At 40.8% G+C, this 17845-nt stretch overlaps 1 protein-coding gene across 14 annotated transcripts in view; it reads left to right on the top strand.

Annotated features, from left to right (window-relative positions):
* The window catches only part of ZMIZ1 (zinc finger MIZ-type containing 1), a 306728-nt gene that overhangs the window by 255006 nt on the left and 33877 nt on the right, over positions 1 to 17845 (top strand). For 13 of the 14 annotated variants that reach the window (XM_054163778.1, XM_054163776.1, XM_054163777.1 and 10 more), the window contains one exon: positions 1931 to 2075. In XM_054163778.1, the coding sequence (XP_054019753.1) occupies positions 1931 to 2075 (145 nt within the window). Of the gene's footprint in view, positions 1 to 1930; positions 2076 to 9724; positions 10171 to 17845 lie in introns of those variants that run through there. The other variant, XM_054163787.1, reaches the window with a different exon arrangement.

Here is a 17845-nt window from a genome sequence, read left to right on the forward strand (position 1 = left end):
TTTGGGCATGATGTTGTATTTGTACAACACTCTGAATTTAAACTCTCTCAGATGAAGTTCGACTTCTTTGTGGAATATGCTGAATTTCCCCATTCTCTTGCATTACCCAGTAAGTGTGATCAGGACCTTCAGCTGAAACCATCCCTTGAACAGGTTTAGCCGCTCCTGAAGCAGAAAATACCCGAACAGTTTTGCCCAACAGATTCTTTTCTTTAACAACAGGAACTCTATCACCTTCTACCTTTTGTAGCAAATCTGAGTCTGCAGGTCCAGCTCAATTTACTGAATCTCTACTATTTACCAGCCAGGTTGCTTGTGCTAGATGTTTCTGCCTGTTTTTCAAAGATCCACCCCCCATGGCTTTGAGAGTGGTCTTCAGCAAACCGTTGTAGCATTCAATCTTCCCTTCAGCTGGTGCATAGTAGGGAATGTGGAATATCCACTCAATGCAGTGCTCTTTGGCCCAGTTTTTCACAAGATTGTTTTTGAAATGAGTTCTGTTGTCTGACTCAGTCCTCTCTGGAGTTCCGTGTCTCCACAGGGTTTGTCTTTCCAGACCAAGAATGGTGTTATGTGCAGTTGCATGTGGAACTGGATAAGTTTCCAACCATCCAGTGTTTGCCTCTACCTATGCCTCAATTTTAGAGCATTCCGTGCTTGTCTCTTTTAAACCAGCAAGCCTAAAATTACATGTAAAGCCCTTCTACTCTAAACCAAACCACTGTGGCAACTTGGGGTTTGAGTAGACTTCTCATTCATACCTCCTTGTGCAATCTGTTGATTTATGTTCTGTTCATAACACCTCAGGAAAGCATTTAGTTAAAAATTAAATACAATGGATTTTCTTGTTCTGAGGGTTTTGTAAAGCATACGTTAAAGAAGGAAAAGCCCAAAGCACTTCCACTTGAGAACCATTTCTTCAACTGCAGAATTTTGCAATTAGTCTGCACTTCATTCCAGTGAAACTCTTCACTGTGTCATACCTTGGTGACTTTTTACTGGAGCCACTTCTGGTGCTGGAATTAAATAGGCAGCTTTGAGACTCAGTCAGGTGTTGCTGGAGGCTTCAGTGGGGTGTCTTGGTTGAGTGCACTGATAGGAGCCAGATTTTTCCCTCCCAGTCACTTTCTGAGCCTCTGCTTACTGCAGAGTAGGTGATTTCTGTTGTGGGCTGGCCTTTTCTGAGTGCGAGTGCGTAAGGGAGAGGCCACATTTTCAGAGGCAATGACCCCTTTCATGTCATCAGAGGGACAAAAAGCTTGCAACTCCCTCTAGGAAATCTCTGCATCTTCATAAGAGTGATTTTCCGGTAAGCATGGAATTACCCTCATTGACCAGAAGATTAGGCACATAATGGAAATGCACGTTTAGGGGTTGTGCTGGGTCAAATATAGATTCAAGTGCTTATCTTTATCCATGCATAAGTGTGACTATACTCTTTTGTGTATCTGTTCAAGACTGGTATCTGGTAACAGTTTTGGAAATTAACTTCCACACATGGGTTTCTCTTCATGCCTCTCCAATTAATCTTTTGCACAAAAATAGCCAAACAGAAAAGAGATCTTTTTCTTTGTTCCCTTCTGTGAATGATGTCTTCTGTATGTTTTGCTTACATTTTATTAGCATTAAACAAATTCTTCTGCATCTTTTTTCACTCACAGCAATTATCCCACATCCTTGCACTTCATCCATTCTTCATCTCTGTTCTGCTCAGCCTCGACAAGTTCTCTTATGCCTCCTGGGCTGTGCAGGAATTTTAACTTGTTTGTAACTTGTGTAAAAACATTCTAATGATGTGGTGGTTCATGGAGAAGCTTTTCAGTCCTGGGGTTTGCCTGCCTGTAGCTCCTGTTACAGTAGCTTGCATCTGGGCTTGGCTATGATGGCTCTTCAGTTATGTTCTTAGTGTCATTGTGTTCTGTTTGCACAGCACTGCTTTCATCGTGGTGTGAGGAGCTGGGACGGCTCTTGCTGCTTCGCCACCAGAAAAGCCGGCAAAACGATCCTCCAGGGAAGCTACCCATGCAACCGCCCATGAACTCCATGAGCTCCATGAAACCCACCCTTTCTCATAGGTGAGTCTCAGCCTAGTACATAGAAGTGGCAGTGTGTACAGGTGTACCACATGACAGATCTGTTAATTTAAACAGTTCTTACCATTGACACAGAGGTAACTACAGCGTTTCATGCACTACGGACAGCACTGGAAGTACAAAATAAACGCAGGGTTTGTCTTCACTGTTGCACTGTTGCATGGTGAAGTATTGCTTCCATCTTCAAATCTGTGCTTAGATCAAGTGGGCTTGCTTTCAAACTTCAGGTTATACCCTAGAGATAAACTTCTACAATGTATCTCTCACCAGACATTTTTCTACTGTTTATTTAAACACCACTGGCTTTTCTCGAAGTCGAAAACATTTCAACTGTTGTTCTGTTTAGTAAGTGCCTTTGGAAATATATTGGATACAAAGCAGTTACATAGTGTGTGTCGCCATAGATGGTAGAATATCCTATACCACCCCCTATCAGGTGAGTGTCACAAAGAATTTACGTTAATTTAGAGAAAACATGAGCATTAAAAGATGCTAGAAGAAGCTGTAGATGTGAAGCCTTTGATTACCAGTTTACAGGGAAGAATGGTATTTGTATTTCTTGTCTGCAGAGCCTAGGTCAAGGCAAAAGATGAAGAGTAAGGGAAGACAAGATTAAACACTGATTTCATGCTTCTGGGATGTTCTTTTCCAGGGCTTTCTTTCCCTCAGCATCACATTACAAAAAAAATCAAAATGGTATAAATTGTTCTTAGCATAGGGCATATTGGTTGGTAGTGTGAGGATGAGGCTAAATCCCTTGTACCTAGATTCCATGGTAGCATAAGTGTGGTGGGTTGAAATTTCCCCCGCAGCATTGACTTTGCCAGACCAGCTCGGTTAGAAGCAAATGAAGCTGTATTTACAAGCAAAACTACACTCTACGATAGAATGCAATGAATATGTACAAAATATACAGTATTTACAATATTATACAGATAATTACAACTAGCAATTAACACAAACCCCGCCCCCTCCCCCCCAGCCCCGGACAGAGAGACCAGGAAAGCCATTCCACTGCCTTCACTCCCACTGTCCCAAGAAAGAAAAGGAGCAGAGAGAAAGCAAGAGTTAGACTTAACTAAAACAACTCAGCCAAGGCCAGCCAAAAAGCTGGTTAATCTCTGCCGAGTGAGGCAGGCAGAGAAAAGAGAAAGAATTGTTTTGGTACAGCTGGTCTTATAGCAGATATTTCTCCAATGAATTTGTTTACAATAATCTTTGGCTTTCCTTTTTACACCCAATTGTGATTTATTTATATTTTTCTACTTTTCTCCTCAAAATCTGTAACTGATTTTAAAGGCATAGCCTAAAACCACCACAATGAGTAATTTGAACTTTTGTGTCAGAGCAGAGCTTAGGGACATCTTTGTACCAGTGCATTTGCCTGTGTGAATTTACCCAGAAACACTTCTGGTTTGGGGTTGGGTCTTTTTTTCAAACTTTCTTCTTGTTCAGGCAAACACTATGCTTTTTTTGTAGCCCTTGAGAAGAATATTTTTCTTTTTGTGTAGTATAACTAATATAGTGTCTCTGGCTTCTCAGAATATCTGGATTGCCTTTCTCTTTCAGTTGCTTATGAAAAGATCAATTGTAAGCACAGTTCAAGAAAATGCAGAAAACCTTCTGTTCTAAAGCAACTTATTTGTGCCCCCAGACAGAAGCTTTCTGAAGCCAAGGTGAAATTTAGTGGCCAGTGTGCAGAGAAAGCGTGGTGCAGTGTATACACTCTCATACGTGTAGTTTTCAGATGCTTGATTCTCATCTGACCTTTTAGCCTCTGATACCCTAGAGTCTATAAAGTAAGGATGAAAGCAACAGTCTATCTTACAGGGGCTCTGTGCTATGTTACTAGATAAGACAGGCACAATTCTTTTCTTTTATGGCAGTTTTTGCACTGAAACTCTGTCACGTGTCCAAAACCAAATACTTCTGCTAAACTTGAACACCAACATGTCTGGGATTACCAGGTGCCCAAGATTCTGCCTAATAGTAGGACATTCTGCCCAATACCAAACAGTCCCTAGAAATTTCTCTTGAGTATTGCCCTTGAAACGCTTCACTGAGGAGGACACTGGGGCTCTAAATTACTGCACTTTACCTTTGAGATGCCCCTCTGGAAACATAATTTCTGTGGCATAATTTACCTGCTTTAGCAGCCTCTTATGGATTTGGAATAAACTCCATCACTGCTTCAAGTTGTGTGCTGTTGTCTGGTCTGTAATTCAGCCATAACCATGACTGCTCAAAATCTCTCAGGTGGTAGATTAGAATGAGACACCTTGTGGCTTTCCTACTGGAACTACTTATTTTCATGGATGTTTTGTAATCAGTCTATAAGACAATAGTGAGTATAAGGTGAAGAACACTTGGGTTTCCCATTTGTTCAGATTAAAAGCCATTCAGTATAATCCCAGGGGTCAAACTGCTGATGAAGCAACATTTGTATTTGCATTAGATTACATTTGGTCGAAAGCTTAGTATTAAAGTTCACCTTATCTTATCTGTAATTCACAAGGGGGTTTTGTGAATTCAAGCCCAAAAAAGGTATACTTTGCATTTCTACAAGAAATTAATGTAACCAGCTACTTCAAGTTTTGCAATACAGATTAGATACCAAGTTAGAACAACCAAGAGTATTCAGGAACCTGATTTACCTTAACAGAGGGGATGTGGGATATATGTCAGCTGCTGTGTATTACTGGACAAAAAAAACCCAATCTTCCCCTGTCAGCAGAATATCTTGAGTACTTCACACAGAGCTTTTTCTGCTGTCACTTTTACTAGCAACAAAATGACACAGAACTTTATCCAGGGACTGGAATCCAAATGTACCTGGCACTACAGAAACACAGCTGCTTAGGCTCAAAGTTGAAGCAGGGCTTGGCTATTTAAAATAAATTCTGGCTCATGAGTGTAGCACAAGGATCTAAATGTAACATTTAAGAAAAATTTGGCACTGGAGGGAATTCAGGGCTGGCCCTTTTTTAGGGACAGCCTTTTATTTTTAAAAAAAAATAATTGAATTGTGGGAGAAAACTGAAGTAGACAGATCAAGGAGGCCTTTGATAGTGATGGCGTTGGTCAAATGCACTTATGGAGAGCAGAATATAAGTCATACAAGGATGTGCACACATGCAACAAATGCTTTCAGAGTGTGGATTCTAATCATTCTAATTTCTTTCTAAATTTAGTTTTTCATTAACAAAATGATTGTTGCATGCAGAGAAAAAATTCAGCTAAATGCCTGTTTTGTAATGTAAGGTAGTTGGTTGGACTACAAACTCCTGTGCTTTCTGAGCAGCATGAGCACTGATCCCCCTCAAAAAGCCTTCTACACTGTTTTTTTAAAGTCGGTGCAGTGAAATCATGCTTAGGTCAAACTTGAATGGGAAATTGATTTTTTTTTTTTTCCCTTCACTTATTTATTATATTTTTAGACTTTATTACTGATTCATGTGAGTAAAAGTCACTCCTATACTGGAGGACCAGTATGAGACCTATCCACCTCCTTAATCTTGTGTAATTTCTAATTTAAGTCCTACTTAAAGGATTTATGGATGTCTTAAGAGAACTGGAAGTGTTTGGGCTGGCCCTTCTGCATAGGAGAGAAATGTTAGGCTTTCTCACTTCAGGGAATAATGTAACTTCTTTGTCTTGCAGTTTCCAGTCTGAGGTAAAACCTGCAATAGCAGATACTGTTCAAGGTGGCTGCCTTTTTTTTTTTTTTACTTTTAAATGAATTTAAGGTTTTTCATTTAAGCCAGATGCTGTTAAGTACAAAGTATTGTCATTGTACACCTTCCTTTGCTTTGATGAAGTTCCTGCTTAACATTTCATTCATTCAGTAGTGGACCTTTACCTGTAGGTGGAATCTTGGTTTGAAATGGGTACAGTTTCCATCAGTCCCAGCAGGAGCTTCACTCTTGTTTAGATTAAGGTGGATCTGACCCATGCAAACTGCAGGGGGCTTCTCATTTCTTACATAGTTTATAGTAAAGCTTACTTTGTGAACAAAACACCTGAACTTAGACAGCTGTTGGTTGGAGTTTGGTATGTTGTTAGGAGTGTTCGTCAGCTTCTTGCTGCCTTCTCTCTTTTTCCACATTTTGTCCTCTGTATTAATTGCCAGCTGTAATGCAGTTAGTGACCAAAAGGGAGAAATGTCTGTATGGGGCAGTCAAGATTGACGAAAAATATGAAGATAAAATTATTTTTTAGCACAAATTACTTAGTGCTAGAGGTTTTGAGCAAATGAAACTGTAGATTAAGTAGTAACTCAATATTAAGGTAGGTGCTTTATTTATTATCATTACTGTTTTATGTTCAGGCAATCACTATAAGTACCTTTTATTGGTTAGACTTGCTTTACAAGGGTGCCTATTTTTAGTGTTTGTTTTGTATTTTTTCTACTCATTTAAAGTTTACTAAGAGCTGAACTTTCCAAGAGCTCCTACTTACGTGGAAAAGAATGGCAATTCTGTGTCTGCATTTTTACTGGGTGGCTGTTTTATTAAGAATCAGGAGTGATCTGGTTATAACATACTAGTAGAAATGGTGCCAGAGTTGCTGCAAAGGTTGCTGCATTTCTGATTTTGCCATCATAGATGGTTTTGACAGCGACAATCACTTAAAAAATAGCTAGATGAGCGAAATGGTTAAAGTGAAAGGTCAGGTGTAGCGTATTCACTTCTATGAAAAGGAGCACATGGTGCATATTTTATACATAATTTTGAAGTTGGGGATCACTTTGTTACTGCATATGTCTGTGGCATACAGGAACAATCTTTGTGAAAGAACCCAAAACTTTTTAAGTGAAAGATAAGATTGTTTCAAAGCCTTTTCATCTTTGTGGTTTTGAAGTTGTGAAATAAGTATAACTAGGAACTGAACAGATGGTAAATCCTGATATAAGAGAATATGCCCATTAAAGCAACCTATATTACTCCCCATTCTACAAAAGCAGCACTCTTTTTCTTCTGTCTTCCTTTCTGTCAATAAATGTTAAAACCCACCATCAGGAGAAAATAATGGAAAAGTTCAGAATCCACAAATGCTTCTGCAGAAGTTCTGTTTCTTAAAGAAGGAAAAACCACAGGCAAACAAACCAAACAATCAACAAAACCTCAAGATTTGTTCAGAACAGTACTTAGTTAGGGCCCTGGTGCTCTAAGTTTGTAAAGACAGTACTAATTGCTTGGCAGTACTGTCCCAACATTTGCTTGCCCACTTGTAAGTGAAACTGCTAATACTAGTTTTAGCACATAGACTTTTACTTTTTACAGGGAGGAGATGGAAGAAACCTTGAAAGCACATCAAAGCTAAAAGCAAACTATTAGGATTCCCTAGCTGAACACTGATGATGTGTAACCATTAGCTTTTAATAATGTAAACCTGTAATATTTTCATGTGGAAAATCTGCATTTCATTTTAGGTGAGATAAATTTGTGGCCAGTTCTTGTGGAGGGGCTGAGAGACACGTGTGATCTCTGACAACAGTGGGCAGCTTAACTTCTCTTGAGATGTGTTCTTCACATTATAGGATAAGGACAATCTTTTATTGCGTCATCAGCACCCTGCACAGATGTGAGAACAGGGCTTCTGTATTAATCACTCAAAGCGAGAGCTGGTGAAGTAAGAGTAGTATGTAGCAGCACAACTACACGAGTACATTGAAGTGTTATGTACCCACATTTTTTTCCTCTAAGCATTGTATATAGTAGAGGAAAAGTTTTATTTTTAAAAAATATTTTTATTTTTTTAACTAAAAAGTGTCAGCTGGTAATTTTTTTAGAACCTGATAAAGAGTAGTCAAATACTATTTAAGGTATCTGCTGACTGAGGCAAAGTCTGAGCTCCTCAGACATGTCTATGCTGATTTTTAAAATACTGTAACTAACATCTTTGAAAAGACAGGTATCATTCTCATGTTTGGGCCATACTGAGCATCCAGTTCCTATAAATGTCAGATTGATTACTGTTTGGTGATAATCCCAGTAGTATTATGCTCTTTACATGAGGGCTGCTCTCAAAACCATATGGTTTGTGCTCAGTCTAGGTAATTTTCTTCTTCCATTGTGTTGGGAAGGTTCACTCTGTCATTTGTTCTCAGTGAAACTAACTCATTTCTGATGGCACTGAAGCTCAATGATTCAGCTTGACAACACCTCTAGTTTTCACTAGTTTTGACTGTCAGAATGATAACTGCATCGTGACACTGAAAGCTATGCTTTGCCTAGCTCTGATGCAAAACTCATTAAAATCATGGGGAGTCTTTTAACTGGATTGAGTACCTTTGGATAGGGAACATCAGAACTAAGTCAGTGGTCACTGCAGCATGAGGTCTACGTGAGAGGTGTAGCAGTGCTTTCTACACACAGAAAGGCTGGAGGAGACAGCCTGTGATTCACACCAGTGAGTTCAGTGTGAGTAGTTGTTCAGTGGGTACCTCTGCTGCCAGCATCGGGCTCCTGCCTGCCAGGAGGTGACATGGCTTCTAAGCAGGGAGGGAGTTCTACAGTCTGACAGTGTTTCAGTGGAGAAAAAAGGGAAGTGATGGCACAAATTACAGCAGATACATTTTGTTTTTAAAAGATTTTTGGGTTGTTTTGGATAATTTGGTAATGGGAACAAACATGTGTTTTGTCTAAAACCTGGTATTTTCCTTGATGCCTCCTCTTTGCTGGTATCTGTCATTCGTTCACACAGATAAAAATGTGACCCTCCAGGATTTCCCTATACATAGATTACAAAATGAGTGAAGTCCTATTATCCAATTTTGTAATTATTTGTTTATCCCCGTTATTCCCATACAGTTGGGTTCTCAAGTCTCTCGAGTATCACAAGGGGAAGAAAAGGCAATAGTCATTACTGTTTGCAGTGATGGAAAGGTTTTATAATGGTTCCCCTAAAATAAAATAGGTTAGACATTCTTGCTAAAAAAAAATCCCTGACTGGTTTTCTCCGGAGATGACAACAAAGCCTGCTCAATAGACGGAGGACATCGACAACCTTAGCAGGAATGAGTGGTTCCTTCCCGTGAAAGGGCTGTTCCACGAATGAGGAATAGCAGACCAGCCGGGGCGTCTTCTTGAATGTCCTCATCTCCACTCAGACCGAGAACGCGGGGAAGGTACCACAGTCTGTTTATGCTCTCCGTTCCCACTTACCACGTCAGGGGAGATAGGATGTGATGGGTTTTTTTCCCATGTCCCTGTGTCAGCAGCACCATTTTCGAACAACTTTGAGTGTCGGAGGCGGCTCGGGGAGGCGTTTCTCAGACCTGCCCCGTAGGTGCCCGAGGCGCAGCCGTTCCTCACTGGCCAACTCGTTTGGCCGGGACCTCTGCCCGGCCTGGCCCGGCTCGGCCCCAGAGCTCAGCTCCGGGCGCTGCTCGGGTCTGCTGCCCGCAGCCGGCTCCGTTCCGCCGCCTTCAGCCCGGCCGCGCCGCGAGACCTGCTGTCGCCCTCGTCTAGGCGGCTGCCCGCGGCAAGTTGCTGGCCGGCGGCGGGGCTCAGCAGGGCTTGCCCTGGTGCCCTGCTCCCCGCTTCTCGGGCAGCCCCCAGCCCCCAGTCCGCCTCGCTTCCAGCAAGTGGCGGTGGTGCGGTGCTGCCCCCTCCCTTCCTCCCTCCCTCTCTTCCCGCCGCGCCTCTTGAAGAACGCGGGTTTCTCTGTTGTCGGGAGCGTAAATCAGCTTCATCTAAAATCTCGGAAGTGCAAGTCCATCAAATCTTCCTCCTAGCTGCCTGCTACACCTTGCGTGAGTCAGACTGCAGAGCTCCCGGTGCCCTTCTCGCTGTGCGGGGCTGCTCGTGTTTCCCCTGTCTCTGAGGCAAAAGCAGAAGTGGAATCTGCTCACGCTTTCAGCGGTTCCTTCCCTGGTTGTTGTAGCAGTCGCTGACCTCCAGGCACTATGAATAAACAGCAAAGCTGGGAACAAAAGGAGTCTTCTGGCTGCCATTATCTCACATTAACATAGCAGACGCGCTGCGGTGTGAACAATGCGAGTCTCATTCGCCGATAATCAGCGAGTACCCAGGCATTTGGATTACCAAGGCAACAGGCAATGGTAGAATACTGGGTGGGTGTGTTTTTTATTGTAAAGGAGCAGTCGGATATGGAAACCCAGGTATATTGATAAAGCAGAGCAGAAGGAATGCCTGGTGACAGGGGGGGACTGAGGGCTCGGGGTTGCATTCCGACACACGTCAGATAAATAAGACATGGATGAAGCAGGTCTGTGCTGTGAGATGCAATAAAGATTAAACTGCATTTGTCAAGCTGAAAGAGATCATAAGATAATTTCAGCATTTTGAAAAAAGTAACAGGTGGCATGTTAATCACAGGGCTGTTACCGGTGGATTTTGTAACTGTAATCCGGGCTGTAGTAATGCATTGCATGGTCTACTTGTGTGACAATAGAACTGAGTGTGATGCTTTAATCTTTCTTCCTTTGATCAGATGGATGCTGTAGTCCCTTAATGTCAGATGATGGTAACCCCTTCTGCTTCTTCTGAGGCAGGAGGAGCCTCTATCGTTTTTCTTTCTTACCTGCATAGCTCCGGTGGTTTGGATTTTTTTTTTTCCACATGGACAGAAACAAGTTGCATTATCTCTGTATCTTTGTGTATGCATGCACACACATGTGCATGGACATGTATGAAATTATAATGTAGCAGGACTGTGTGTGCATTCAGGTTCAGAAATTTCTGAATTAATTTAATTATTTGGCCTGATAGCATTTTTCTTATTTCAGGGTATAGATTTAGATACACTAACTCTTGCTGAGAAACGTGGTACTTTGCAGGCATGGCTCTCTGGCTGATGAGATTGTGTGTAGAGTCAGGCGCCAGGAAGCAGCAGCATGTCACAGCCTGACCTGTGGCAACCCAATGTGAAAGGGAAGGCAGCGTTTGTACCTCATGCAGTCATAAGTCATCCAGGCCTCACAGGCCTTGTCAGAGCTATAGAGAAAGATTTAAGGGCTTGTGAGTTTCCAGAGGTACTTTGCATTACCTGCTGAACTGCCAGCTTGATTTTGCTGTCTCAGTCGCCACACAAATGGCTGTATTGTACATATGCATGTGGCTGCATGAGTGGTTTCTGTAAATGTGTTGATATTTAAAAGAGCAGAGGCAGGAGAGGATAGCCACCTGCTAGCTTCAGGTGCTATCTGAGCTGATAAATGGCTTGCTGCCTTCACCTTTTGACTGCTTCACCTGCATCTGCTCATCTAGAACAGGTTCAGAATGTTTCTGTTTGCAGTTTCCCAGAAACCAGCCTTCCTTCTTTTTAGAGTGAATTATGAAATTTCTAACCACTTTCAGTCTTCCTTTTCAATTTACATTGTACATAGCCCAATGCAGGCAACATCCAGTACTGAAACAACACTTGAGGTAATCCTTGCTTGATAGCAAAGGACTAGATATAGATCCTCTGTGCATTTGGAGTTGGGAGAATCAAAGCTTTCTAAAGGGTTAGAGAAGGTATTCATCTAGTTAGAAAGAGTGGAAGGAAGCAACAGACTTGAGAAATTGTTGGGGAATAATTTTTGGAGCTGTGTGTAATCTATATAAGATCTGAACATTTGGAGTCACTCTGTTAAGAAGTAGAGGGAAATAAAGTCTTGCAGAATGCTTCCAGATAGGTGTTTTTCATTTTTGTATTACACAGAGATGCTCACTGATTTGGATGAGACTGTCTTATGTGTTTGTTTAGTGAAATATATGATGGAGCCTTAACTTAAGACAATTCAATGTGAACTTCTTCAAATAATATTTCTAAATAGAGAAATGTATTTGAGGAAGGTATGCATCGTAGAGCCAGCATCAGTCAAAAATAAATTACTGCTAGCCATCCAAAGCCAGTATTAGTATACAAATTTATTACCCTATCTTCTTTTTCCTCCCCCTCATCTTTAATGTAAACACCTTAGGATACCTGCACCTTTTAGTTTGCTTTTTGTCACTGTGTGATTTGCAGAGGCAGTTAGTCTTTGTTTTCTTTACAGTATGTCTTCATATTTCTTTGCTGACTGTAAGTGGCCTTCATGTCCTTTCTACATGGGTGCCTCCTTGCTCTGCCATATTCTTTCATATGAACAGAGGACATACTGTGTAGAGTGGTTTCTGCAGCGTGTGGAAGATACAGCACGAAATATCAAGGGATAACTTGGTTAAGTTTTGCATCATGATTTATTTTAATAGTAATGTGTTTTAATGTTTAACCAGGCTAAAAAAGTAATTTTAAGTGGTTTGAGTTGAAATATTTTGGTCCAGCACTTCAGCCATATCAAGATGGTGCATGCTGGTGAGGCATTGGTCTTGTTCCACTGAAAAATCTCAGTCAAAAATGAGAAGTCAGTTGTCCCCTACTACCTGCCCAAGGTTTTAAAAAAGAAAACAAAAGCAGGTCCCTGACACATTTTTGTTGTGGAAACAAATTTTGTTTTTCAGGTGTCACATTGTTTTCTTCAAGTTAGTAGTCAAGGCCAAGAATATTTTCAGTGGAAATTTGACCAGAAATAAAACAAATGTAAAAATTCATTTGGTCTATTATTTGGTCTGCTATTTATGAATAGATTGTCAGGGATTCCCAGCTTATCAAATTGGGAAAAAATTAGTTGAAGTCCTTTCTGGAGCATTTTAGTCTTGCAGGAAACTGCTAGTAGTATTCTATCTGTTCTGGAGATTTTATTTTTTAAAGAAGTTGTTAGGTTTTGATTATACTGATATGAAAATGCTAAAAATGTCGTGAACTTTATGCCTCTTCTGTAACATGAACACATCAAAAAGGCAGTTCAAATTAAGTATTTGTACTGCACCATGCACAACAGTCTTTTTCTTAAGTAACAGTATGCTTAAAATAAGTTTATGGTGGTGCCTTAATCAAGAAGGTTTGCTTACTGAATCTGTACTAATAATTAAAGCTACTCAAGTGGTGTGCATGCAAGAAATCCAAGTAAAACAAAACTAAAGCTGAATGAAAGAAGCTAAGCCACCTAACTTGTGAGACAACATGGGCATGAAGCACATGTATTGGTGTTGCATGTATTCAGGGCTTTGTTTCCTGTTCTGGTTGTGGGATGAATGGGTTGTTCTGGATGAGGTTTGAGAGGGAAAAGAGGGGTGAGGCAGGAGCAAGGAGCCTTGTTTGGAAAAAATTGTGGTTTAGTTTATATTAGTGTCACCTAGAGGCTTCAACCAACAATACAGCCGAGGGGTGCTGAGCATACAACTGGCCAGAGATAGATGCAGAGGCAGAGCAAGGTATGGACATAAAGAGGTGTTGGAGGGTGAGAACAGATCAGGCCCCCAGGTCAGGACTGTACTTGGACCATTCTGATTTTTGGCCATGTGTAACTGTACAGGAGTGTTTGGCCTGGGTAGATCTCTGACACCTCGCTCCTTGTCAGATGCTTTCCTCTCTAGATGTCCATGAGTGACAAAGGAAGATGTGGAAGCAATAAGTCATTGTTACACTGGCAATTGCCTACTCATACAAACATCAGCTGAAATTATGATAGAGTCAGTAGATTTAAAGAACTGTGTGGACTCTGTGTGTCAGCTTCCAGTCAGATAGCATGACTGTGCTTCAGAAATGTTAAAGACTCCTGTAAAGCTGACAGTAAGCAATAGAAACTAGCTACTGAAAGCCGAGTTATGGAAAACTTAATGCCAATGCTTGGAGTGAAAAAGTGCCTTTTTACAGTAGTTGATAAATTTTCGGTGTTTAAAACAGACAGATGCTTCGTAAAGGTAGTGGTTTAGGCCTTCCCAACAAGCAACATAGAAAATCATCAGGAAAGTGTAATTTCAGGTTTTACCCTCCTCCACAACGTGTCAAGTACCAATGCTCTAGGGACGCATACTTCACTAAACCATCTGAATCTCTTCTTCCTCAATCAATGAAGACACATAAACAGAATATCAAATACACATACAATTGCTTTAATGACAACATAAACATATTTAAAATGCATCCTTTTCAAATAACACCACAAATCATGTATAAATTACAGTAGTTCACTATTATTAATTTACTATATGGAGTTACCTTTTTATTGAGGAACTTTTACTAGAACTAACAGTATGTATTTCATATGAAGTCTGTAACTATTCCAAAGAGACTGGGTATCTGCCTGGCTCTGTTTTCCTAGTACTGGGTTAAGAGAAGCTATTTAGAGCCAAGTACCAATGTAGCTGTCCCATATGACTGTTGTATTACCGCTGTTTTCAGTACATTTGCTAGCAGCTAAGAAATTCTTCCTCCTTATTCCTTAATTGCAGTTTCACTAGATCATAGTTTGAGAAGTAATTTCCCTCCATGCCTTTGCTCTATGGCTTCCTCTGCTGTTTGGCCTTTAATGCTGACCAGTAGTATGTATAGGTTCATTAACGCTACTATAAATTTAGTCAATACTCTTTTAGTGGACTCCAGCTGAGCCCAAACTGACTCACTGCCCTCCAGGGTGTAGTGAGAGACTTAATTACCCTTGTACCATTCAACAGGAACGATGTCATGGGCAGCATTTAGCTGTAGTTGGAGAGGTTGAAGCTTCTTTCTCTATCGGCTGCCATTTTCAAGTTCAAAGAAAGGGATTTCAGGATCGTTTACAGCTCTGTATAATAACAGCAGAAAGCCAGTGCTCTTTTGCAAATGAGAATTGGATTGGTCACGTTTCATTATGGTAGTTACATGGATTTTCTTTTGATGATGGGAGTATTCCTTTGGGTTGTCTAAGGACAGAAATGCAAGCTAAAAGAGCTAAGTGGAGGAACAAGTAATCCCTAGTTGAGTGGCACGTGTTTCAGCATCTCCTATTGCTTGAAACTGAAAAAGCCTTCACACAATGGAGGATGGGTGGGTGTTGTATCCAGTATGGTAGAAGCCATACTCCTTAGACATGTGGTTTGTGATGGATCAGAGTATCGTGCTGGGGAATGAAAAACCATGGAAATGCTGTCTATTGGGTAGCTGAAGTGAAGTTTGAGTGAAGTCCAGCACACTAAGTGTATATTAGGGTGCATAAGCTGCTGAAGGCACATCTATCACTATTTTAGTGTTTAGTGTTGCCATAATTTCTGAATATAAATGTCTTCAATGTAGAGCCAGGTCATGTGTCGGATAACATGCTAGTCAGTGTGCACAATTAATACTTCTCAGCAAATCTGCACCTGGTAATTTTTTCTGGCTTTCTTGTGTTATGCTGGGCCCTGTGCTAAAAGGCTTTTACTATGTGTCAAGAGTATGGTTTTTGAGGTGTCATCCATTTTAACTGTAATACAGTAGGAATTGATTTATTCTTCTTTGTAATATGAAGTGCTTCCACTAAACAAATGCTTTGAATTTACCATGGGAAAGTTTGGAGGAATAGTATATGAAATCTGTGTACTGTAAAAGGAGAAAAATGAGTAAGAGAAACATGCTTTGGAGGCAAAGAAAGTTAAGAAATAGTTCTAACTTCTTCACAGCAGGCTAAGGCATTGCTAGCTCAAAGTCCAAGTACAAACTGTACAGTGTATTTACATTCGAAGAACTGTCAGTATCTCTGTGCATTGATTCCTGCCCTTCATTACCCTTGTTGTTTACTCACACACTTGCAAAATATTTGCCTTGTCCCTCAGGTTTTATTACCTGTCCACAGCACATCAGTGGGGAATAGAAATGAATGGCTGCAGTGGGTCCTTTCACTGCTTATGTCATGGAGAGAGATGCTTTGCAGTCATTCAAGTATACAAACACTCATATGTGCCATAAATATCCAAACAAATCACAGAGCAGACATCATCAGAAACAGTCAGAGAAGGAAGTAAAGTAGGAGGCATCATTCAGAGCAAGAAAAAAGAGGAAGGCTTCATTGCAGTCACAAATTCTGGGTTAGTCATCATTTGTCTCCATGCTGATGGAAGGGACTTGCTGAACCATTGCGTCACTAGCAAATATTAGTCACTGAAGCTATTGTCTGAGCCTCTGACTGAGAGGGGCAAGATTTTCAGCCTTCTAAGATGGAATATTTTAAAGAAAAATGAGCTAGGAGAACTTACTGATTGCAAGGTATTAAATATGCCCTTATTCACACATCATTTTATATGGACACTGTTAGCATAAACATTACATGTCAAGTGTCTCATTGAGAATTACTAGTTTTCAGTAATTTTCCCTAACTATTTCTATGGGGAAATTATTCTTCTCCTTAATTCAGTTATTTTTATTTTTGTGTGTGTGATTTTATGGCTTAACCCAGTTTGGGTATTTTGAAATAAGGAGGTCAGTTCAAATTCACAATTATGTTCTAATATAGTGCTGTTGTGCTGACACAGTATTAGGGAATTCGTTTGAAATTTCCTAGTTGCTTGTAAAATAAATTCAGTGTTTCATTTTACCTTACACAGCTGGTATTGCTGTTACTAGAGTATCGGTTACTTGGGACATAGTTTCTAACGTCTGCACACCTACTCGTGCAATGCAATTCCTGTTCTTAAATGCCCAGAAGGCAAATCATATCCTAGGCTGCATCAAAAAGAGTGTGGCCAGCAGATCAAGAGAGGTGATTCTGCCCCTTAACTCTGCTCTTGTGAGACCCCACCTCAAATAACTGCATCCAGTTCTGATGTCCCCATTGCAAGAAGGACACGTTCTTGTTGGAGCAAGTCCAGAGGATGGCCACAAAGATGATCCAAGGGCTTGAACATCTCTGCTGAGGGCAGGCTGAGGGAACTGGGGTTGTTCAGCCTAGAGGAGACTCTGGGGGGACCTTATAGCTTCCTTACAATACTTGAAGGGATCCTACAGGAAGGCTGGAAAGAGACTTTTCATAAGGGTGTCTAGCAATAGGACAAGGGGGAATGGTTTTCAGTCGAGGGAGAGTAGGTTTAGACTGGATCTTAGGTAGAAGTGCTTCAGTACAAGGGTTGTGGGACTCTACAATAGGCTGCTCAGGGAGGTTGTGGATGCCTCCTCCATTGAGGGTGTTCAAGGCCAGATTGGATGTGGCCTTGATCAGCTGAGTCTAGTTTTGAGGCATCCTTTCCAATGGCAGGTTCCTTCCAACTTGAGCCATTCAGTGATTTTATGATGATTTACATTAGGTGTTTTGAACATCCTAAAGAATGAACACACAGATAGTCTTGGTTAGATAGATTTTGGTTCACAGCACCAAGGGAGGCAGATGTGGTCTAAGCCTGGAATAGTGTCTGTGGACATGAGAGAGTCAGAGAGTCAAGTCCCTGGTCTGCCACAGAGCCCTTTGTAGGACTTTGGCAGATTGTCATCTCACTGTGTCTCATATGGGTTAATTGTGTGGCACTTCACGGTGCTGGTTCTGAAGCACATGGATAAAGCCTTCAGTAGAGCCTGTATGGATTCTCTAGGTAAGGCCTGTATAGAATTTCAGTGATAGCTAGTAGTCCAGGCAAAAATGCAGTTATGTAAAATACAAACCAATGGCATGTGAAAATGAAAGAGCAATGGGTATGTGTATTAAATGGTACATATCGAGATGAGGAAAGATCATGTGTCTGTATGTGTACAGATAAGCAAATATAAATCTAATTACAAGTTAGTAGTATGAGACTGAGCACATTTCAAGTGGAATATATTTTACAGTTATGGGATTAATAGCTATTTTCACTGCATTTAACATATTTTGTTAATTACACTAGATGCATACTTACAGTGTGTTCATTTTTAAACCAACAATGTTTTCATATGAAAAGAACTGTAAGAAATGTTTGCTTGCATCTGTGGACAAAGCT

This window comes from Dryobates pubescens, chromosome 8 (assembly GCF_014839835.1).
Source record: "Dryobates pubescens isolate bDryPub1 chromosome 8, bDryPub1.pri, whole genome shotgun sequence".
In the NCBI taxonomy this organism is placed as follows: Eukaryota; Metazoa; Chordata; class Aves; order Piciformes; family Picidae; genus Dryobates; species Dryobates pubescens.